The sequence below is a fragment of the Spodoptera frugiperda genome, chromosome 26, assembly GCF_023101765.2.
Source record: "Spodoptera frugiperda isolate SF20-4 chromosome 26, AGI-APGP_CSIRO_Sfru_2.0, whole genome shotgun sequence".
Taxonomy (NCBI): domain Eukaryota; kingdom Metazoa; phylum Arthropoda; class Insecta; order Lepidoptera; family Noctuidae; genus Spodoptera; species Spodoptera frugiperda.
Genome location: NC_064237.1, coordinates 5,201,737 through 5,226,473, shown reverse-complemented (window position 1 = coordinate 5,226,473; position 24,737 = coordinate 5,201,737). Strand labels below are relative to the sequence as shown.

Here is a 24,737-nt window from a genome sequence, read left to right as displayed (position 1 = left end):
CATAATTATTGAGCTTTACAAAACTGGACCTATAATTGCGAATGTCCAACCGTAATCAAAAATTCTTTGGTAATCAAAAATTTTTGATCTCTGCAAATTAACACGAAAAATGAAAACGATTGGAATAATGATTGGACACGGACAGGTATGTTTTTAAAGCTGTCGTTAACGGGGCTTGTTTACGTACTGGCAATGGCGTACGTAGCGTTACGAGATCTAGATCGCCTATGTTATGATGCTATTATTCTTTTAGAAGCTGTTCAAGGTACATAATACGTGACTTTTTTCAAGGATGAAAAGACAGGCGTTCATGGATAACACTATCGGCAAAAATTGATTTTCCAGAGGAAATATTGTAAATTTTCTAGCTGCGCCAAGATGAACGCAGTGTCAGCGAAACGTCAGGATGTATTTTGTAACTCGCTCGTAAATACTTCTAGTGTCAATTTACCTCGTATATCGGCAATTTTAATAAAAATGTCGCTTACTAACTTGCACTAAAGAGACAATGAATCTCAAAATTGTTTCTTTAGTTTAATCATTCAAAACTAATAGTAGACGATAATCTATACATATAATAAAATCGTAGAAAAGTGCTGTCTGTACATTGAAAATAAAAATAAAAAAAATAGCAGGGGTTATTGTTATGTCGATGTCGAACCCAAAAATGTAATTAACTTTTTTTTTGTCTGTTTGTCTGTTTGTCTGTTTGTCTGTTTGTCTGTTTGTCTGTTTGTCTGTTTGTCTGTTTGTCTGTTTGTCTGTTCGTCTGTGCGCGCTAATCTCAGAAACGGCTGATCCGAGTTGGATGCGGTTTTCACGAATATATTGTGGGATGCTTAAATTTACATTTAGTGTTTGTTTCATGTCAATCGGTTCATAAATAAAAAAGTTATGTCAAATTAAAGAATCACGTCGAACATTCTATGCTTATACCATTAATCTCCGCAACTATTCGACGGATTTGGTTGAAATTTGGTACAGATATAGTTTAGAACCTTAGAAAGGACATAGATATATTTTTATTTCAAAAATCAAAAAATAAAAATAAGAAATAAATTATTTATAAATAATTCTATGTCGATCGTTATCGTAAAAGTAAATAATTAATAGTAAAAAGGTATGAAAAAAATAATATCAATATAATAAAACATTTAGTACAAAGAAAATGCTCTAACGGAGTATAGATAATTCTATGTCGATCGTTACACGACTTCGGTTCATGTTAATGTTTTAATTCATCGAAAAAAGTAAATAAATAGTAAAAAGGTATGAAAAAAATAATATCAATATAATTAAACTTTTAGTACAAAGAAAATGCCCGAACGGAGTATAAATAAATAATCCAAGTTGTCTTTATCCTCGATAGATGGCGTTGGGATCGAAATAGATCGCGCTATGGTTTCGTTACATTCATTTGGTTGGGTATCGGCCGAGCGCTTCGGTACTATCGTAGAAAAAGTGTATTATCAGTCGTATGATTATTTGTCTGTAGTGGTCCTGCTGTTTCGTATATTCTAAATTGGTTTCGTTGTATTTGTCAATTAATAAGTTTATTCGTTGGGTTTTCCTGGTTTTTTGGTTAAACTATTTAACGTAGGTTTAGTTTGATATCGATTATTAGTAGTTACTGTAGTTAGTTTTTTTAATAAAATTGTAAGTCTAATTTTTTTTTTAATTAGATTAGATTTAAGTCGTTTCTTTTAAATTATTTAGTTTAAGCTTGGTTATTATAGCATAGAGGATAGGTTGTAATAAAGTTTCTTTTTTAATTGTTATAAATTCGTAATTCGTAGCTTTCTTTAGTTTTAAGTTAGTTTAAGTCCGTTTTTAAACTATTTTTTCAATGCCCTAAGTGAGTATACATCTATTAAATTCAAACGCAGAGCTCATTATGTTGATTTTTGCAGAGTTCCCTGGAATATCTTCCATATCTCATTTTTGAAGAGATCCCGCGAGATCGGGAACTATGTGGTTAAAACCAAAAATTTGCCGGAAGTCACTATTCCACGCGAACGAAGTCGCGGGCAAAAGCTAGTGCTACATTTTTTCGCTTGACATGGTATTGAATATAATTATACCTATTTTACCTACGTACAAGATCTTAAAGAATTTGCAAAATGTCGGACACAAAAGAATTATTTCTCTAATCCAATCATTGATTTTTTGACAATCAAAGCATTATTGGATTTTTAGTAAGCGTCAGCAATATAGGCCAATTCCTTTCCAGTATTTTTCTTGACTAAGTAAGAATTATGATTACGTTCAAAACGTAATTGAGTCCTTTTATTACGGAAAATTAAGCCGCATTTACAAAATTTTAGTGAAAAAGGTCAAATTTTTAGGTTCTGCTTTTGCTTTAGGCGTGTTTGAGAAGTTGGTACCTAATGAGTTAGACTAAAAGGAAGCCTAATGTAATACCGAGTGTCCTACAATAAAAATACATGGTGTGAAAGTATGTTGAATACTGTAGAAGTAGATATACAGTATTATTGATAGAAACTCCTTCTTAAAAGGCCGGCAACGCACCTGTAAATCTGTAACCTCTGTCCATGGGCGGAGCTCATCGCTTACCATCAGGTGACCCATATGCTTGTTTGCCCCCTATTCCATAAAAAACCTCCATTACATTTTGAAAATCTATTTAAACTGCAATTATTATACGATTAAAAGTGCACCTTATGCCTTTATCATAGGTACCATATTGGGATGTTTTATGTAATAAACAAATAGCTGCCATATTGATACGTGTTACCTCCCCCTATAGCTTGTAATATAACTATAAGTACAAACATATTACATAGATTACAGTAAATTCATTACCAAAGATGAGTGTTTACTCCCCTGTAGTTAAACACAAAGGAATTTCACTAACGTTATTAATTCGTAATAAATATCTATTAGTTGGTTTAAATTAAGTTATAACAGACTTATTGAGATTGTAGACTAAGGAGATTAATGTTGTACAATTAAGTTACGATGTTCAATCAAAATGAAATAAATTATTTTGTGTCGTACATATTCTGATTTGACTAAGTTTTCGTGACAGTTTCATTCATATTTTTGGAGTGTAGTGAAGAGTGCTAATACGATTTAATATGTAGTTTAGCTAAACTCAAAAAAACGAAAATCAAAAGTCTAATGAGCTTCATTAGACTTTTGATTTTCGTACTGTTTCCATTATCATCGTTCGTTTTAAAGGAATATTTCCGCCTTCAATTTTGCTACATATACGTAAAATCTCGTAAGTCTAAAAAATACTATACTGAAAAACGCATCAAAATCGGTTCAGCGCAACGCAAGATAATCACACACAAAAAACATACATACATACAAACGTACGTTAGTTTTTTTGTCGTCGGTTAAAAAATATTAATATTTGTTGAAATTACACAACACTAAATAGCCTTCTTCCATTACATTTTTGGAACAATTATAAAATGAAGTTAATGTTAAGATCAGTAACACTCCGTAGATCTTCAGGTGCACTCGAGGTGGCACTCGCGAACAACGAGGTTTCTAACAAGATTATTTTTCACTTTCCAACTTAATCCTCCACTCGTACCGAACGTGAGACTGGTCAAAGATATCCAATTTTAGTCCTTTTTTTCACTTAGCTCCTGTGATGTTGTTTCTTGTAGAGAAACTTGCGTTGAAGTGTAGGTACTAACAATATACTTAGGTGCCAGTGCAACCACTACACGAGAGAAAGAATAGATTTCGTAGATACTTGTTTTTTTTTTTATAATGGACCTATTTGTGACGTTTGTTTTTTGTCACTATGTAATTGAATGCGTGCACCTGTGCATATCACACTAACATACACAGCGGTTTTAACAAAATATTGTTGTTTTGACGACATGTTACACTCCCACAGCTTCCAAACAGTTTAAAACTTCCAGTCTTTTACACCAAAACAATGATAACAAAGACTTTAAATCTCATGTTAAACACCAGACGTGTTCATTTTTCGTTAGTTTTCTCCGAACAATCATCATTACGCTCAACTTACTTATGCCACCATCCTTTACAGTAGCAACAATTTATTTTAAAGTCACCCCAAAAGACAAACGGGTACATAAACTGCTGTCCAGCTGATAGCTCTTTGACCGCTTGACTCGACTCAGTTCGTAATAAAAACGAGTGATGTTACACAGTTTACTAACAAACATGCTGATACTTCTTGTTTAATCACCTTCCAAAGCTGTAACACAAGTTAAACCCAGGACAGTTTACCCAACCAGCCGCAACATAGTAAGTACTGGGACTAAGTGCTCTGTTTCTTGAATTTAAAGCCAAATTTTGAGTTCGTCAACTCAATGCTGGACTTGGAACAGAACTTGGTTTATGTTTTACATGCTGTCGCTGTTTGTTAGCTTAGTTATACATATATGTTGAAGTATATGTATATGTGTCGTTTTAAAAGTGTTACCAATTATTTTTTAATGGTACACATAAAATGTTATAAACCTTTACAACTGTTCATCTGTCTGTCATAATATGTCTCTGCCATAAAATAATTTAAAGTGGTAGCAACATAAAAGCTTGAGTTTTCCAACCATTAACCGCGGCTCATGCATCAATACATGCCTGACAAAACGGTATCCAATACAAAATATTTTAACAGGCTGCTCCAAATTCCATATTTATGTGTGCCTAGTGGCCATAATTTATGCCAAACAATGGCGATCTCAAAATAATATCTAGCGGCTATAAAAACATCACACAATGGCCAGCGGACGGGTGTGAACTAAGTCCCAAACAAAGTTGCACGTATTAAATAAAGCGTTGATGTATGGCCAACGTGATTAACCCTCGAATTTCGGCGCGGAATTACGGCAGTTACAGACGTCGCCAGAACTTTTCTTTAGGTGATAAACGTTCTCGCAAATTGCCCACATTTATTCGATGCTCCAGGAAACCGCCGCTAATGTGGACCGAGAGAAATTCCTCTTTGTGAACCACCATACACCTCTTTATACACTATGATGACGTATTCATTCATACAACATTGAACTTTACTGAACACTCGTTGCAAATGAATTGAGTCAAAATTGCGCTTTAAATCGTTTTATGGTTCAACGCGAGATTATCGGAAAATGTTTCCGTGGAATTAATTTAATTTCAATTATAATTATCGCGCAAACGATATGCTGCTGTTATGTTGTGATGTGTCTAGTGTTATGGCGTGTTAATTGATTGTTTTAAGTGCTGCGATGGGACGCTGTGGAGTGCTATAATATCAATATTTCCAATTTATCAGAGTAATTATGGAATATGTTTATCGAGTAGAAATTTAATTATGATAATGTCCATACAAATAAACTTATTTCTTTGTCATTCAATATTAAGTAGTGTTTTTGTTTCCATTTTAATATTTCTGTGAATGAAAGCATTCAATACCACACAATATTTATTTTCAAAAATCTTTCACGTGTATGAAACGCATAATTAAAATTTCCGAATGACAAACTTTTCTGTACAAAAAGAGATAGTATTGAGAGCTAACAAACAGACGTATGCACGTATTATATATTCTCACATACGATATTCTCTGATGGACGTTGATTAACTGCGGTAAACCGCTTTCATACCGACATGTAAGCAAATACCGACTCCTGTGTGTAGAGGGTAAGTTTATCAATAACTGACCAAACATCAAATAGACTGTGTAAAGAAAAACACATCTCTTTTAGATCCGTTTTTAAACACACACGATATTTTTCATGAAGTGGCTGGTAAGAGTGCAGGCATAATAAGAAAAGATATGGGTTCAATTGCAAGCTTCCTAGTGCATAATAATGCAAAAGAGTAAAAATTTATGATGAACTCATGGCAAGATAATATGATTACCAAGTCATAGCTTAATATATTAGCCACAAATAAATTAAACTTACCCATGATACGTTATTTAAAAGTCCTTTGGGTTTTTCGTAATTAGTTAAGGTGGTTACCCTTAAATGACTTAAAATAACATAAAGCCGACCTAGAAACACAAACCAAAAACCTACCCAAACATAAGTTCAGATTAACTAGCCCAAAAAGACAATTCCTGCAGACATTACACAAGCGTGTATGATGAGAAAAAATAACATTTATAGATATTATTACGATTTATGTTATTCTTTTGCCCATTTGAAGCTCCGGGATATTTTCAAGCAGGATTACGTTTGGCATTTATCTCCCGTGAAGGTCAAAGTTTAGTACATTAGCCACGCAGAATCGCAATCCGTTTTCGGCTTTTAAAGGTAATCTCGATATTATTTTGGCTATATCACGGAAACCTTGGATTTTTGAACTTAATAAGATTATTGTTTGGAACGATTCTTTTTGTGTTTGGATGTTTCTGGTTTCGTTTGTTTTGGTTTTTTTGTTTTAAGGATCGGTTCATATCTGACGTAAAATACGTCAGGCGTATCATCGGTCGTACTGACGTATCATCGGTTGAGTGTGAACGGTCAACTGTTTTTCTATACATTTTGTCTGTTCTGGCGTTACGCGACCGATAATACGCAACGCATGTTCCGTCAGATATGAACCACCACCAACAACAACTACCAACTATATGAAGCAGTACAATGTATAAATATTGTCACTTATGGGTGCCCCAGATGGAGGCTAAGTCAAAAACTTCATTCTTCTTTCCGAGTGACAGTCCAAACTCACTGATTGTGGACGAAAGCACGGTTGACATCTAGACACATTGTTCGTACGCCCTTGGTAATACAGAAACAAGATGAAGAAATATAACCAAGGATATATTTCACTATTCTTTCGCAATAAATCTTATAAAGCAATATGCGATCGGAATATCAGAAAGCATAAAATGAGCAAAGTAATCAAGTGTCGAATATTACTCAAGTCGCCGCATCGCGCGTGTCGGTGTAAAAATTTGCAAATTTTTCCTCGCGTAAAATCTATTCCTGTGAAAAATGCATCGGGGGCTGCTTTTGTCTTCCCGCGGAAAAAGTCACGTTCAATAGACAGCGATGGTTACCGAACGGTTATCGAGTAGCTGGTGCACGTAGACTTTGGTAAACTGGAACATTTTAGGATTAAATTTGAATACGTTAGTGGATAAGCTAATTTTGAGTTTAATTTTTTAGGTGTTAGGTCTCTTTTTTTGGTATTTTTTGAAGTGAGGTTGTGAGCTGTTTGGTAATTGAATTGGTATCGCTTTGTTATTTTTTTAGCTTTTTTTGGTGTTTTGTAAAAAAAAACAAAATTAGTTTCTATGAACCAGATTGTTCCTAAACTACACGGCATAGAAGAAATTGTAGAGTGGTCCAAAGATTTCTTAAGATAAAAATCATATCTAGTGTCACACATAATACCATAACACTCAATTGATAAATTATACATTATGACATTCCAGATACTCAGTACATCTGTGAGACAGAATTTTCTTGTACCTACAAATTAGTTATCGGTCTCCAAAGAGAGCTGAATACTAATTAGTGAAAAAAGTGTACCACGATACCTCGAAGGAAAATATAAAGAATTTTATTACTGGGTACGTAATAAGTATTCCGTATCATTTAACATTTCTGATATGATGCGTGTACTAAAATTGCTTAACAACACAACCCAATGAAGCGCGAATATATCACGAACACGGTATACACGAAACAGCACCAATTACTTTATGAAATAATTCCCCGAGTTTCATTTTTACACAAATATTTACGCGATGCTTTCAGGCTTTCCGACAATCCCTTTGACCATTAAAATAAAGCGATTGAAAGAAATAAAAGTTTCACACACTTCATTTAGTCGGGGTTATTGAAAATGTTTGTCTCGGCAGACAGACGGCTTTAGGACCGCTAAATCTTTGGCGTGACAATTTCTCAAAGGCATCAGACACCGCAGACAAGCCAACGTACGCGGATTATGTTACTCTGTGTCCAATGGAACAAAAGAAAGCTTAAAACTTTTATATCTCGCCTTTTCGGATATTACCAATATTATTTATATCAGACACTAAAAAATATATTATATTTTATTAAATTCTTACGCTTCATATTCAAAATTATTTTAACGTTTTTTGGTATTCGCTACCAAACTTTATGGAATTCTAAAATTGAAAATTGAAAATGAGTATAAAATGCGGTTATAACCTCCTATTTATTTTACATCTCTTTACTCGTTTCGTGGATTTGGCGTTCATGAGGCCGATTAAAAGTGAATTAATTTAATGGCAATCCAAAGAAAGGGTTGCTTTTACCGAAAATGAAATCATTAAGGATTACGATTTTGTTGTAGAAAGAAGTATCGTCCTATTATCGTAAACAATTACTTGGGGCCTCATAATCGCCCACTTTACGAGGAACAGGATATTGAGCTGCCCCAACTTTTGCGTCAACAAAGCAGTTTGATGTAGTTCTCGCCAGTTAGACAAGCAGAGGCTCCAATATTTATGACAACTTCGCCGCTTGAATACAAACATAAAGTTCAAAACTAGCTTAACCCTTTGGGAGAACTCTCATCTAGCCGGAAATCCGAACAATTTGGTAGGAATTGAACAGTTCTGTTACAGCCTCAGTGTTTCAGTTACTTATTCGACCGCTTTGAGGATGGCTGCCAGTTTCTTGTGCCTTTGAAGGAGTATTTAGGGAATCGCATTCAGTGTTGACTCATTGTCACACACAACCGAATAAATTATTAAAAATACTGAGACCTGTTGTATATTATTCATTACTTTTATGCATTTCATTGCTTTGTTACTCGTAGCACTGTTTTGTCAAATTATTACGCGTATGTACGTATACCATATCCCGTTCTTTCTGTCTGCTGAGTTCGAAACATGTCTTCCTTGCTTTCCCTGAGGAAAATATAATAATGTATGTTCGTTTGTTGAAAGTGAATACTTATTTATCTAGATTTAATATCAAAGCATTTGTATTGGATATTGGACTGTGGAATTACTGAATTAAGTCTATTTTACAAAAATAAGTGTGTAATACTGGCATTAACATAGATGTTACTTACTCAGGGTTTTCATTCATCCTCAATATCATTCTTAGTTCAGGGTCTATGCGCTTCGCTGTTTTTCTTAGATAATCTCTTCTCTCATCATCAGAATAATCAGCAAATTGATTCGGTAAAACCTTCTGCTGGGTGAATGTTTGTGCATTTATACTATTTATGTACCTCAAAGTTTGAATGAAATTCAAATATCTCTGGTTGTAGTCGTATTCACTTGCGAACGTCCGATGATATCTCTTAGTGAAATCTTTGTAAAGTTGTGGCGCATCTTTCAGTTTGAATACAAAATTATTATCCAATTTAACAAACGAAATTAAATATAACAGTATCACTTCCAGAACAAAACAGTTCCTCATTGTTCATAATAAATGATTTGGCTTAACAATTCGTCTTCAAATGCTAAACTTCAATGACAGCTACTGAGAGATTGAATCAATCTTATCTTAGTTGATGTGAATCCGTGAAATTTCAATAAAAACACAATTTCCGAGTCTTATCTGCAAATGTCATCGTAAAGAGTTGGGGCAGTCGTAAAAACTACCGCTAGATGTGGGGAGTTTCTTTTGGGATGTCATAATTACCATGATAACACGCCTCCGGCTTCGTAGGTCGACCCTTTCCCTGTCACCGACCCGCTGGCCGACTGTGGCCGACCTGGTAACGCCCTCCTAACATTGGGATTACTTGGCATTTTAATATACTTACATATTTATCGCAATTCAAGACCGTGTAAAATTATAATTAATTCAAAATTTTGTAATGGCAATATTTACGAGAGGGTGATACCTAAAACAAAGTGTCGAATTAAAGTCAGAAAATCGAAACAAAATAAAGACAAACACATATAAACGTCAGACGGTCAGAAACATTGCTCCTATTCGCTATAACATATCCCTACAAAAGGGCGAATTCAATGTTATGGACGCAATTTATTCTACACCAAGATTCGATCCCAATGACACTCAGGCATTCGCATTTGTAAAAGTCAATGAAATATCTCAAAGGCAATAGAAACGTACCCATCCGTTCGTTCCGTCGTTGGTAGCTCACAGCGAGGGATATTCGCCAAATAAATGGATATAAATGTATCGCCGTAAAGAGACTGAACTTACTCGACTGTGACCGGAATACGCCCTCGAAAATAGTGTAATATGAAATTCAAACCGCGCGATTTATAACATTGTTATTATACACATATACGGGTCCGTTTCTTTGCAATCCTAGTTTTGGTTCCCAAAAGAATATCTTCCAGTGAACCTAGTATAGAAATAAATCCTTAATGTTTATACTACGACTGTTCAATGTTCTATTGATGTAGTTCATATTTTGTGTTATACGGCGCAATGTGGTGTTCGTAATATAAAGTTAATTTGCTTACAGTACAATAGTTAAAACACCCTTATATTTTGAAAATAAACTTAATATCTCACAACATAAATCACGATAACCTACCTCATAAACGTTTCACACACACGGTGAAACATATTCTAAGATCCTCGCTAAAATCCTTCTAACAAAGTTCCAATCAAATTCGCATATCGACAAAAATGTGGAGCCAAATACCTTTTGAAAGACATTACATTTTACGAGACGCTGAAACAGCTCTATAAGTGCAGTTTTGGCGGGTCACTGTGACTAGTGACCAGTTAATGGTCTGTGAGTACCTCCCTTTTCTTGTACCTGAGGGAGGTCACCTCGCTTTCGGTTTTTGGTTGGACTCCTCGTTACGTTGGCTCACGTCTTCTCTTTTAAGCGAGCGTTTGGAACTGTTGACTTTACTAAATATACGGAGACTGCTTCTACGTGTTTAAATGTATGTTAGTTGAATGTTAACGTGAAAGATTGTTTGAATTCTAATGAACACCGCATTTACGCTTCGCTTCAGATGTTTGGAGACATTTTCAGTTTTAAGTTTCTGAGAATTATGTTATAATTTTATCTTGCTACTGTGCTTTCATTTATAAGTCTGTCTTGTAGGTACGTCATAATTCTTGTGAAAGTTATCAACAATGTACCGAAGTAAGGTAAAATAAAAATTATTGTTCTATGGGAGAACTAAACCCATTGTTTATTCGGCTAGCTGTAGCCATGCCACTGCACCAACCATGCAGTCAATTAAAGATATTTTACTAAATACTAAAACGATTTGGTTTTTGACTCAAGACAAACCGAAGTCGAAAACGACAATCGACGTTGCAGACCATCTTTCTCTTGGATTATACTTAACAAATGTTAGCGTCGAAACCGCCATTTCTCCTTCTAGATTTCTTAAAGTCTAGGTATCTACAAAATATCCTGGTCCGTTTGTTTGTCAGCTAAGTCTTAATAAAACAGCAATCTAGGAGCAGTAAACAACTAAGTGGAGTGCCTTATCACCGTCTTCTATAAAACATTATTTTTATGGGTCCTTGCAAAATGGAAGTTGAATTACGAATTCTGGCTGCGGCGAAGGAACATTTACAAGATCTTTAGGTGGAACTTCGCTCGTTATCTAAAGAGTATCCCGGGACGGCGACTTACATGTCTTACCTAAGATTCAAGGGGATCGGTCTTCGCCGAGATTAAAATCAGCGGCCGAAACGGAAACCGATACCATTATTCTTAAGAAAACTCGTGTTATGGGGTTTAATTAGGAAGGATAATGTTTGGAGAGTTTATTTTTTTCGCTGAATGTTGTAGAAAGATAAATGTCTTAATTAACGAATTTTTTGGTAGAATATTTGTAAAAATAGCTGTTAATATTAACTTTCAGATGGGGCCCAGTAGGGCTGATGCCTGATACGGACTGCGGACTACCTAGCGGGTTTACCGGGGCTCCGGCTCGAAAAGCAGGAGAAGGAACGGGGTGGTTTTTAGTCAGTAAGAGTATGACACTCCCTCTCGCCTCGCCCAAGGCGGGAGAAGTCATAGAATGATTTTCCCCCTTCAAAAAAAAACCGAGAGACAAAAAATTTACGCTCCTGGAGAGGTGCCTCGAAGAGAGAGCTCTTCGAGGTGTCAAGGTTCTTTTTGAAAAAAAATCCTTGAGATACACCACCAATAACAGAAATAAACAAAACCCAACAAATAGAAGCCGACAAATTCGAAGTGACTTGAAAGCCGAAACCGAATTGACTGGCTGGTCAATCCTTACACAACTGTGAGTCCGAACAAAAATCGGCAAATATTACCTCTTACCTACCGAAAATCAATAGACGGGAAGGAGCGCAATCTATCGTTTTGTCGATAGCCGCTATCTCTAGTGGAGGACATGAAAGATGCGGGATGAAACTGCTTCGGAAACTTTGTATTGGATTCTTACCTACCGTTTGATTCGTATTATATTGGGAATGTTTCTTGTTATTAGAGAAGTACGCGGATGTGACTTGGGTGCTGAGTTCTATTTTCGGGTGTAGGTGAAAATGTGCGGTATTTATTCGCTAATGAATTTGAGTTTCCCTTTAGTCTAAGGGCCGAGTAGGGAAGAAGGTGGGAAGTTGATTCTTATATCGGATAGAAAAATTATTTTATTGATAAAGAAATACTTAAATACAACTTGTAAAACCCTAATGTACACAATCAATTAAAAACTGTAACTTTACACAACTGTTAGTGTCATCATGCTTTAAGGAAAAGTGTACGTAGGTAGTGGTTATAATGACCATACAATTTACTAAAATGTTTTGCAGCGTAGTAATTTCGTAGCATGCTACGGCGTAGCTAGATAAGCTTTGACAACCGCTACGGGCGTAGCGACTACAATAGTGAATACCATAAACATTTCCTATACCTACTTTAATTATATTTTTTTTAGGTTTACACAACTTAATGTGTCGGTAGACAAAATAATGAAAATGGACGGATCGAATTACGTACCACTTCACATGTACCTTGCCACCTGCAACTTAAGGAATACCACAACAAAGACACGCTTGTATTTTAAACTTTGACTTAGCCAAATATTAGATCAATGAAACAATTCCGGCTATAAAAAAAAAAAGATTAATTAAAAGAAACATAAACATTTCGGCACAACCTGTATTCTCTTGCACGTTTACTAGCTACTTTCTTTTATAAACAATGCGCTTCACAAGGAGGGCAATCTACGTAAATAATGACGTCTTTTCTTTAGCCCGCTGCAACCCCGGGAAATAACTCTAAAAGCAACGTCGTATCTCGTTAGGTTGGCAGAACAGTGCATACAGTTCACAACCAAACTAGGTGTGAACGGTTCATGTTTTTCTCCAGCATGTCACTTTGAAACTTGTTATTAGTTTTGTTGAACGGAGCTTTACTTTTTAGAGTTGAATTTTTAGAGCTAAATTTTATTTATGATGCTGTGCAGTGTAGTGTAATGCAATTTTTATGATATTTGTCGGGTTTGTATGACAGTAGAAGTTAGCTGACTGAAGTCAAGTACTGACTAACTTCATCTCATATTTTATACAGGGAACCTCAGATTTCCACCTTCTTTTTATTATTGTTTCTAATAATAATTTGATGATACATTAAACCCGATAGTGTAATGTTAATACCTAATAGGTATATTTTTATATCACCTAGAAGGTTCACCTAAAACAAAAATCAGAACCAGAAACATTATGAATATCTCACATACACTGTAAAACTTTATACGAATCGAAACTATAAATAGAAATTCTAAAACCTAAAGCCCGCATCACACTGAAAGCCTGTCGTGAGCGAGACGTGTCGTCAACAGTCGTGATTTCTACATATAGCGACTCAAACCGTTACGTATAACAAGTGTATTATTTTATGGTTGGTATAAGACGACAAACGATTCGACAGATAACCTGATGGTAAGCTATCAGTGTCACCCATTGACACCCATAACACCAATTGCGTTGCTGGTCATTCCGAATAACGGGGAGTATTTATCTTGAAGTTACCCCCTCACACAACGTGATACAATGCAAGCGTTGTTTCACACCGGATTCTTGAGAAGCCGTGGTGTAACTCCGGTCGAGCCGGGCCATTCATGCTGAAGCATGGCTCTCCCACATGAGAATGTGTTTGTGAGTGAACGCGAATCACGACACTATCGTTCGTTCAATGTGTAGAGAGCTTTAATGACTTGTCGTCGTGTATGAATCATCAATCAGCACATGTCCACCCCCGCACAGGTTGTTCTCACACGTCACTCTGACACTCTCCGTCGACGACCCTGTAATAAACTTCTATAACGACTTCTAAACGAAATAGATGTCGAAAGGTGACTTGTTAAACGAGTATGAGTAACAAATTACCTATAGATGTACAGTATCATAAAGTAGGTAGGTCAAGAAGTTTTTATTTCGTCTTGTCGAATATAAAGACAACTTTCCAAATAACCACTAAGCTTGATACCTTATAGTACTCTTAACAACTTCTTCAAGTATTCATTATTATGTTTTTCGGCTCACTCACGTAATTGTATAGGTAGCATCATCCTCGCTAATTATACTTGTAGTACGCACTTATTAGGGCACGCTGTCACAATATTTAAAGATGAACACATTCATAAAAAATATTTATACTCTGTGGTCATCTCTTACCACACTGGCAACATCATTGTGCTATTTTGTGCACGAGCTGTCACTTCGTACCTGAGAAATTTTCAATAAAATTTAATGATTTCCCACTCAAATGGGACAAAATAGCCGTAAGCAGATAGAAAAGTTGATGGAGCGTGTGCAGGAGTCGAATCCACGGGCGAGACCGGCGAGAGGACGCATCCATTGTCATCAGTTGTGCAAGTTTTTTCGTGTAGGTACCTACACCAAATAAGGAAGCCTTTTCCAATACTTAGCTTTCAGAAGCAATAGCCATGAGACTGATTGTGTATTTAATATACACACTTGAAACGTACCATAAGAGCTCCTACGAGAGGTGAGTCATGGGTTACACGTTTACTATAGATCGGACCATTAGAGCCTTCACGAGAGGTCGGCCGTTGGTTACTCGACTATAGAATGAACCACAAGAGCTTTCACGAGAGGTCAGCCGCTGGTTCCTTGACAATGAAACTGACCACAAAAGCTTTCACGTGAGGTTAGCCGTTGGTCACTTGACTATGAAGCAAACCACAAGAGCTTTCACGAGAGGTTAGCCGTTGGTTTAAGTCACATTCAGTTTCAGTCACATACTTCCTACTGCAATCCTAGAGCTTTCACGAGAGGTAAGCCGTGGACCATTGAAGTAGCAGTTTGGAACTTATTATCAGTTCTCGTTGCCACAGAAGAACAAAGCTAACTGCAGTCCTGCAAAACTGCTCACCGTGGCATGGCACTGAAGTTGATCAATATGGAAACCATTTCCGCAGTCTCACTCTGATCTGTAAGTATGCTCCAGAGCTATCACTGCCTATTTTATTGGGAATAAGGATGTTCCCTTGGCTAGCCATTCGCCCTTAAAGTTGCATGTGGACAGAAGCCACTGTCATTCTTATTGAATGATTAAACCGTCATATGTTGTGAAGCTAACATCAGTGCGAGACACAATGTGTATTCTATTGTTGTCTCATATACCCGCAAACGAGAGGTTATGCTTAATTGCCCTCTACTATAATCTAATTAGATTATAGTATAATCTAATTCCTCCCAACTTTTTTAAAATAAACAAGGAACCAAGGGCTTTACGGAATGGAAATGGGATTGTAAATATTAATCCTATTAGATCATAAATATTAAATGATCCTAGGAGCAATAGCTACTGCCGGCTTAAGTATTTAACATACCTATTATGGTACTTTATAATACAGTCAGAGACATCATGTAGATTGTTCCATGAGAACCTAATACCATGAGACCCCTCAATATAGACATAAAGGTCAAACTTCAGAACATAAAAGGGAGTGTTACATATACATATATAGTATATTTTTTAAATATAATGTTAGTCTGAATGTAAATTGGAGAACAACCCAATATAACAATTTATTACTTAAGCCTGTCACCACATCCAAGAAAAGTCCATATCAAGTATGGTGTGTGAGTGAGTAGAAGCCCAAACTGAACTGGGTTTAAAACATTAAGATCAACAACTCCGAGGAATCCTCTGTAGAACTTCCAGTATTACTCATGTTGCTGTGGTCCAGATCTTCGCTTTCACAGGTAAATCACATTAATTGTCTGAACTATGGAGTTTGACTATAAGTCCCCCAACCATACTTAGTTGGTTTATAGGTATGGATTACCTTCAATGATATTCCTGTTCTGACAAATATACCACAAGATACTCATAAATTTTACTCCTGAAGGAAAATTATTAAAGCTAAGGTGCCGCAGTACCATGCGTACCTGTAGATAAATGATTTTTTGCCAGTATCTTACATCCCGGATCAAGTAGTACTTTAGGCAATTATGCATTATTCCTAAAGAGCATTACTATTATGCGATTACTTATTATTTTAACTACAGATCTATGAACTGGTCCTAAACTCATGCATTGAAGTGTATTTTCATAGGTGTGAGCGAGGATAAAACACATGATAACAAAGAATTATGTTTTCTATTTTGGAGATTTTTATTCAATATGACATTACAGCACCATTTGTTTACCTAAAGAGGGGCCATACACATTGTATATCGCTGGCTACATGCTGCTATGTTGATATTCTTTGCCTTTCGAGAATATAGGAAATGTCTATACTTTAATACTACGGTACTGTACAAAAGTATCTTTGTAAACTTGGTAAGTATTACTTACTAATACTGAAAAAGGTAATCCTTTCAGTATTCAAGATTCATTTTATGCTCTAGACATTTGTCTATAAAACTACCATATAGAAAGGTGGAATTTATCAAGAATTTTGATTCGGTTCAACTTTAAGTTTAACATTGTATGTTTGGCATATCCAGTTATAGAACTTGGCTGGTTTTATCATAATACATATATCATGGAAAACCACCAATCAATGGCCTGGGATAATAATAATGGAAATTACAAGGCCCAAATTGTAACTATTACGCAGAGCAAAGATTCTTCGTAAACAATGTTTATGATTTTTGTTGACATATTTACTTACATTGAAAACGTCAGATGTCAGTTACGTTTGTTTTACCAAAAACAACTTGACACATGGTATTTTAAGATTTTCTCCAATATTGAGACCAAGAAAATAAATAAATATTTACATTTTAAAATACCTAAATTAAAACGGTTTTGACCTGAGAGGTCTCCATGGCTGATGTCAAGTTCTATTTATAACTAATATTAACATCTACAACTGTAATAAAACCTAAGTTACGGTTGATGTTACCCTATGGTTCTAATATTTGAGATGTATGTACATTACACAGTAATTGAATAAATAAATATTTGATACGAGATTTCCAGTTTCCAAATTTGGTACTTGGAATCAAATCAATGTAAAATACGATATCGGAAGATAGCATAATGTAATTGTGAATCACTTGTTGGTGGCATTCACGGAATACAAAAACTATTTTTTTTTTGTATTCCATATTGGTAATGCGGTAAAATAGTAGATTCTTGGTAATGATTGTTTATTTTAACACATTTCATGGTTACTTGTTCTCATTTTATTAAAGCTAGATAAGGCCGGTATTTCCTACTGACTACTCCAAGTAGAAATACCAAAATAAACTCAGATCCCAGTCTCTGAGCTCGAATTTGATTCAAAGTTCGCCTTCTAATTTACTTTGCGTATCATACTTGAGAAAACAAGTACAAGAGGCCGAAATATATAAATATCATAGCTTTCTGACCCTGATGTCTACTTCACTGATGCCTTCATTGTTCAGTACAGGACTATTTTGTATATCCCTTTCTCCCTTTCCAGTAGGTACTAAGAGACAAAAGGGGGGGGGGTAAAGAACAGGTAATGGGGTTCCTGAGTGATGTGATACCCATGCAACTCAAGCGTAGAACTCCCAGGAGTCTATCATCTTTACACAAGAATACTGTTCGGCACTATACAACTCCCGGGGAAGTGAATAATGAAACTACATTTGTTTCCTAGTCGAGTACAAAAATTTATTTTTCTTCAAGGGGTGTAGTCTATCGGCGGAGAATCTCGACACCGCGATTCAGAAAACGACACAAAATGTACAACGCCATCTATCGAGCGCGATGTTAAACTTTCGCTCAAACATCCCGCCCACCATGGACAGAATGTCCAGAACTAATACAATGTAAAAAAACGAACTAATTGTCCGCCCACCATGAGGTCAGGGGCTACAAAACTTATGAACTAAATGTTAACATTATCAATATTAACAACAAACAAAATCAAAAATACACAAACAGATGGCGTGACAAAGAAACTATCACTATTTGTGGAATTACATATTCCTTGAAAAAATAATACAACTAATAAAACTTTCAACAATAACAACTTGTGGACTGTATTTAGTTAAATAAACATTCACTGCAATAATACAAACTGCGCAACAATATTTATCACTTTAAGGAACTTTGCAAATAAACTTAAATAACATTCTACTAGAACAAATTAACATAACAAGGAACTAAATTAATGTTACATTATTTTGCAATTGGCAAAATACACAATTTTGAAATCGGTCGTTTAATCAACGATCCGTTACACTTGAGAGTCACTACTCGTGTTACTTTATCCAAACCAGGGTGCTTTTCCACTACCTTACCCAAAAGCCAACGAGCAGGAGGTAAGTTATCCTCCTTAACTAAAACTACGTCTCCTATACCAGGTTCTGGAACATTTTTTGTCCATTTGTAACGCTGTAATAAATGAACCAAGTATTCATTTGACCAACGTCTCCAAAAATCTTGTAACATGCGTTGTGTAACTTGCCAACGTCTTAGGTTACTAATGTTAGAACTCTCATAATTGCGTTCAGGCACCGCTATCAGAGGCTCCCCTATCAAAAAGTGACCTGGTGTTAGAGGAACTGGATCCATGGAATTGTCAGGCAACATTGATAACGGCCTAGAATTAAGACACGCTTCTATCTGGGACAAAAGGGTTGACATTTCTTCAAACGTAAGTGTTGAATTACCTATTACGCGCCTCAGATGGAATTTGGTCGACTTTACACCGGCCTCCCACAAACCACCGAAGTTTGGGGAATGGGGAGGAATGAAATGCCAAGAAGTACTATTGTTGCCTAACCATTCTCTAATTTCGACAGCCACGGAAGATTGTTCCGCAGCGACTAAATGCCGCAGTTCTTTGGCAGCGCCAACAAAGTTGGTGCCGTTGTCGCTCCAAATATTACTAACAAAACCTCGTCGAGACACGAATCTTTTAAAGCCAGCAATGAAACCTTGCGACGTCAAATCACTAACGGCTTCTAAATGAATAGCTTTGGTCACCATGCACACAAAGACACAAATGTAACCTTTGTAAGCTTGGTGGCCACGGCCTTTTGACGTTCGCATGCTGATGGGACCAGCAAAATCCACGCCACTATTTAGGAATGGTCTTGCTGGAGTGACTCGACTGGTCGGTAACTGACCCATAAGTGGGGTTTGAATAGAAGCTGAGTACCTCTTGCATTTTACACATTTGTGTACGTAACCTTTAACCTTTGTTCTAGCGGAAGGAATCCAATACTTAGTACGTAGATGGCTCAACATCAGTGTTGGCCCTCCGTGTAGCGTCTTCTTGTGAGCTTCATCGATCACTAGATAAGTGAAGTGACTATCAGACGGTAGGATGATGGGATGTTTAATAGACTCGTCTAAATGAGCATTCTGAATGCGCCCACTGACACGGAGAATCCCTTCATCGTCTATAACTGGACAGACACTTTTTAGTTTGCTTCTTGTTTTCACACTTCCTGTCTTTCGAATATCCTGTATTTCTTCAAAAAACTCTTGACTCTGAACCAATCTTATACATGTCTTCGTTGCTTCTTCTATTTCTTCTTTAGTAAGATACCTTTCATATCTCTTCTTACCGTGTGTATGTTTCTTCCAACTTAAAACTCTTCTGCAGTACGCTATAACCCGAATAAACCTTGTCAATGACGAATACTTTGTCCAGAAAAGATCTCCTTGATGAGGTTCAGTTATGACGTGAACTTTGACTGACCTTTGCTCCGTGTTGGTCGTAATTGACTTTGGTCTCGTATATTCTATTGTGTCTTCATGAAGCCATGCCGGTCCTTTACTCCACAGTGAGCTGCTTACAAGTTCCTGTGGTGTTACACCTCTGGATGCTAAATCGGCAGGGTTATGGGCGGATTGGACATGAGCCCAATGTGAGTTGTCGACGCAAGAGAGAATTGTGGACACTCTGTTTCCAACAAAAGTTGTCCAGTGACTTGGGTGTTTACTTAGCCAAGCCAAGACTACTGACGAGTCAGTCCAGGCGTGTATTTGAGAAGGTGTGATCTTTAATACTTCAGCGACTTCAGAAATAAGTTCCGAGAGCAACACTGCTCCCATCAGCTCTAAGCGCGGTACTGACTGCTGTTTGATTGGTGCAACTCTAGTACGAGAGGTAACTAAATTAACATGAATGAAATTGTCGGCATCGATGACTCTAATATAAACTACAGCTGCATAAGCTGCAATCGAAGCATCGCAAAATCCATGCAACTCGACCAATCGATCGTCAGATTTTGTTTTAATCCACCTGGGAATGCTGAATTTGTTCATTTCTACAAGGCTTAAACGGTAAGTTTCCCATTCTGATAGAAGTTCCGGGGTCAACTCTTCATCCCATTCCAGGCCAGCAAGCCAAAGCTTTTGAATGAATATTTTAGAAGTAATTATGCAAGGTGCCATCCAGCCAAGCGGATCGAACAAGCGTGTGATGTCAGATATTACCTTTCTCTTAGTGATTGGAGTTTGCTGTGGCTCAAGTTGCACTGAATATTTAAACAGATCACTTTCTCGATCCCATGAAATTCCTAAAATTTTTATAACTGAGTCTAACTTAATGTTCTTTTCCTTTTCCTCTTCCCTTTCCTGTCCTATCTTAGTTCCTTCATTTTCTTGAAATTTCTCATTTAATTCATCGCAGCTGCTGACCCATTTCTGTAGTTGGAATCGTCCTTTGGTAAGTACATCTGTTAATTTTCTATGTATATGTAAACCTTCTTCAACTGTTTGACATCCTGACATTAAATCATCAACGTAAAACTCATTTTTTATTATTTCAGCTATTTCAGGAAGACTTTCGCATGTATCAACTGCCACCTGCTGCAAGGATTTTACCGCAAGGTAAGGTGCTGCTGCTGTACCAAATGTAACTCTTACTAATTTGTATTCTCTTATTTCAGATTCCGGATCATCGCGCCACACTACTCGCTGAAACTCTGCATGCTCAGGAGAAACCTTCACCTGTCTGTACATTTTGATAATGTCAGCACAGAGACTTATGGGATGCATTCTCCATCTCATAATGATGTGACGTAAAGGAGGTTGTAACATAGGACCAACCATAAGATCGTCGTTGAGAGACACTCCATTTGACCCTTTCATAGAAGCGTCGAATACTATTCGTACCTTACTAGTGACCTTGTCCTCACGGACCACAGCGTGATGTGCGAGATACACGGCTGTACTCATGTTACGCTCATCACTGTGTACAGGCTCCATGTGGCCGAGGTCTATGTATTCTTTGAATACATCTGAGTATCGAGCTTTGATTGATGGATTCTTCTTAAATTTATTTTCAAGAAGATGAAATCTTTTTATTGCGAGGTCTCTCGAACCCCCGTATTTACACTGCGGGTCTTGATCGCGAAAGGGAAGATTAACTACGTACCGACCTTCCTGGTCACGATATGTAGTCTGTGCGTAAATATCTTCACAACGTTGTTCTTCGTCAGAAAGGATCTTCTTATCAGGGATAGAAGACTCAATTTCCCAAAACTGTCGCAAAAGTGCATTTTCATCAGCCTGATCTGAGCTGCTTTGAATGACGTGATGACAATGGATGGAGTCTGGGTTTGACGATATCTGTCCAGAAAGGATCCAACCAAAGGCAGTATTCTGAGCTACCGGTGAGTTTGGCGGACCATGAATTAAACCGTCTCTAAGAACTTGACTATATATTTCCGCACCAAGTAAGATGTCTATCTTGCTTGGCGTGTGAAACTCTGGATCAGCTAAAGTTATTTCCTTTAGCTGGGGCCAATGGGCCTGTTCTAATTTTTCTGAGGGTAAAACTGAGGTAATGGTTCCTAAAACGAACGCATGGACTTGGACACTAAACTGTGGATTTAAACGTGAGTGAATAGTCACCGTGACTGTAAACTTTGAAGCGAAAGCGCTTCTCTCACCGCCTATCCCTGAAATGACCGACTTTACTGGCTTTTTCTTTAGTCCAAGTAACTGTACTGCTGATTCTGCTATGAATGATGCTTGAGATCCCTGATCCAATAGCACTCTCAGCAGTTGTGTTGACCCGCTTCTTGTCTGTGCTTCGACAAGAGCAGTGGCCAACAAAACTTGAGTAGGTATTGACCCTTTAGAAAAGTGTGAAACTATAGAATTTGAAGTTAAAGGTTCGCTTACTGACAACGATGCCTGAACATTAGACACCGCTGATTTAACTTCATCTGCTGTATTGGAGTTTTCTCTAACGACTGTGGAGTTTGAGACTGAATTTGGATGTAATAGTGAGTGATGCCTTTTTTTACATATACGACACGTCGCGGTGTGTCGACAAAACTTAATAGAGTGGTTCGCGTTTAAACAATTATAACATAAGCGCCTGGTTTGTGCAAAGCTGTGACGAGATTCATAACTCTCTTGAGCAAACTTCTTACAACTAGATATTTTATGATTTTCCTTACAGAATGGACAATTTTCTACGACTTTATTATCGGTAGTGACTACATGGTGAACTTTAGGTTTAGGTATACTTGATTTTGTGTCAACAAACTCTAACGCCCGAAATCGGGCCTCTAAAAACTCTCGGAATTCCGATAGCACGGGTAACTCGTCTTTATTACTAATCTTTGTCTCCCATTGCTTTCTGGATTCGGGATCTAATTTCGAACTAACTATGAAAATAACTATGCTATCCCACGTGCTGACGTCAATGCCGAGATTTTTCAAACCATTTAAACATTCCATTGTAGTATCTAGCAAACCTTTTATGCTACTTGAACATTCATTTACGTTATTCTGCCCCAACAAGCGTTTTAGATAACCATTTGATAAAAATTTTACATTATTATACCGACTATGTAGCAGAGACCAACACTCATTATAGTTATCTGAAGAGACAGCAATATGTCTAACAAGTTGCTCTGCTTCTCCCGATAACAAGCCCTTTAAATAGTGCATTTTTTGCACGTCTTCCAAACAATCATTATTGTGAATTAATGAGGTGAATAAATCTTTGAATGTAGTCCATTCTGTATAATTTCCCGAAAACTTTGAAATATTAATCTTAGGTAATCTAACATTTGAAACTGCATGGTCTACATTAGTCTTTGAGTTTTTATCTGACTGGTTATGGCTAAATGTGTTCAGTATTTCTTTCAGTTGCGCTTTATATATTATATACATTTCCTCGGTGGAGTCATACACATCGTTACAAAAATATTTGTCGGAATCATCTTGAGCGTCATTTAACAATATGCTCCTATGTGTAGACATAAACTCTTTCCATAAATTTTCTAGAGCTTCTAACCTAGTCTCCACATAAGGCCTAGAAATTCTGTCTTTAGGAGTTTTTTTGAAATTAATTTGAGCTTTTTCAATGCGAATTCTATTATTATGCTGTAATTTATATAAAGCCTCCATTTTGACCTTAACCAGTTAGATGCTACAAATTAAACTTTAAAAACTTAACTTTTAATTAAAGTCTACCAAAGTCAATAAAATGTTTCCAGATGAAAGTTTTCTATGTTGCAAAGATAATACATAAAAGTACTCACGATTTTGTCTTCTACACCTCACTGAATCGGCCACTTCACACTCACTCACTTGTACTGCGTCACCCAGCTGTTGACAGCAGGTGAAAACTCCGCAATCACTGGTGAACTAGACCACCTGCCCAGTGCCTCACTGAGCGGTAATGTCTAGCTTGCTGCACTCCTCACTCCGTGGTACTCGAACTTCGCCCTGCGCCGCCTCTTTGGTCTGGTGCTTCGATCACGCCCTGCGCCACCTGGTGCTGGTCCTCGCCCTGCGCCACCTGGTGCTGTTCCACGCCAACTCCACTGCTGCAGCACTCACTTCACTATTCACTGCACTTCACTTTGCACACCAGCTTGGGTGTGCGGCGCTTCAGGGCGATCCACCCTGGTTTCTACGCCAAGTATTACACAGAACACTCTGGATCTCACTTATCCGGCTCGAAGGACCAAATGTTCGGCACTATACAACTCCCGGGGAAGTGAATAATGAAACTACATTTGTTTCCTAGTCGAGTACAAAAATTTATTTTTCTTCAAGGGGTGTAGTCTATCGGCGGAGAATCTCGACACCGCGATTCAGAAAACGACACAAAATGTACAACGCCATCTATCGAGCGCGATGTTAAACTTTCGCTCAAACAAATACACACTGATTGTTATCATATTATCAGGAATGTTTTCCTAAGAAAAGGAGTACTTACTACTCCATTTTATGGGAATAATGTTGGTATTTCATATTGTCAAATGAAACAAAACACTAATAGGATTTTACCTTGGATCACTTTTGACATACACTCTTTTACAGCATAAGTATATCATGTGATATTATATTTTACTTTTAAATTTAATGATGGCTTATCATAGATATTTTTTCAATACTATCAGATAGATAATTATTAACATGGTTTTTTAGAAGTGTATTCAAATTAAGGCCAGAGAAACCTT

At 36.8% G+C, this 24,737-nt stretch overlaps 2 protein-coding genes and 1 long non-coding RNA gene across 3 annotated transcripts in view; 1 reads left to right on the top strand and 2 right to left on the bottom strand.

The window, feature by feature from the left end:
- The window catches only part of LOC126912538 (uncharacterized), a 213,882-nt gene extending 211,846 nt beyond the window's left edge, over positions 1-2,036 (top strand). The window contains exon 3 of the long non-coding RNA XR_007707259.1: positions 1,601-2,036. This is a non-coding gene — a long non-coding RNA (uncharacterized LOC126912538). The remainder of the gene's footprint in view (positions 1-1,600) is intronic.
- Positions 2,037-7,285: 5,249 nt separating this feature from the next.
- On the bottom strand, positions 7,286-9,416 carry LOC118264431 (uncharacterized). Its single transcript, XM_035576929.2, has 2 exons — positions 8,989-9,416; positions 7,286-8,821 (listed from the first exon to the last, which is right to left on the bottom strand). Exons 1-2 carry the CDS (start codon positions 9,339-9,341, stop codon positions 8,749-8,751), a joined length of 426 nt encoding a protein of 141 aa, XP_035432822.2. The 5' UTR covers positions 9,342-9,416; the 3' UTR covers positions 7,286-8,748.
- A 9,055-nt stretch (positions 9,417-18,471) lies between these two features.
- On the bottom strand, positions 18,472-23,001 carry LOC118272902 (uncharacterized). Its single transcript, XM_050705137.1, has one exon. It carries the CDS (start codon positions 22,999-23,001, stop codon positions 18,472-18,474), a length of 4,530 nt encoding a protein of 1,509 aa, XP_050561094.1.
- Positions 23,002-24,737: the final 1,736 nt, after the last annotated feature.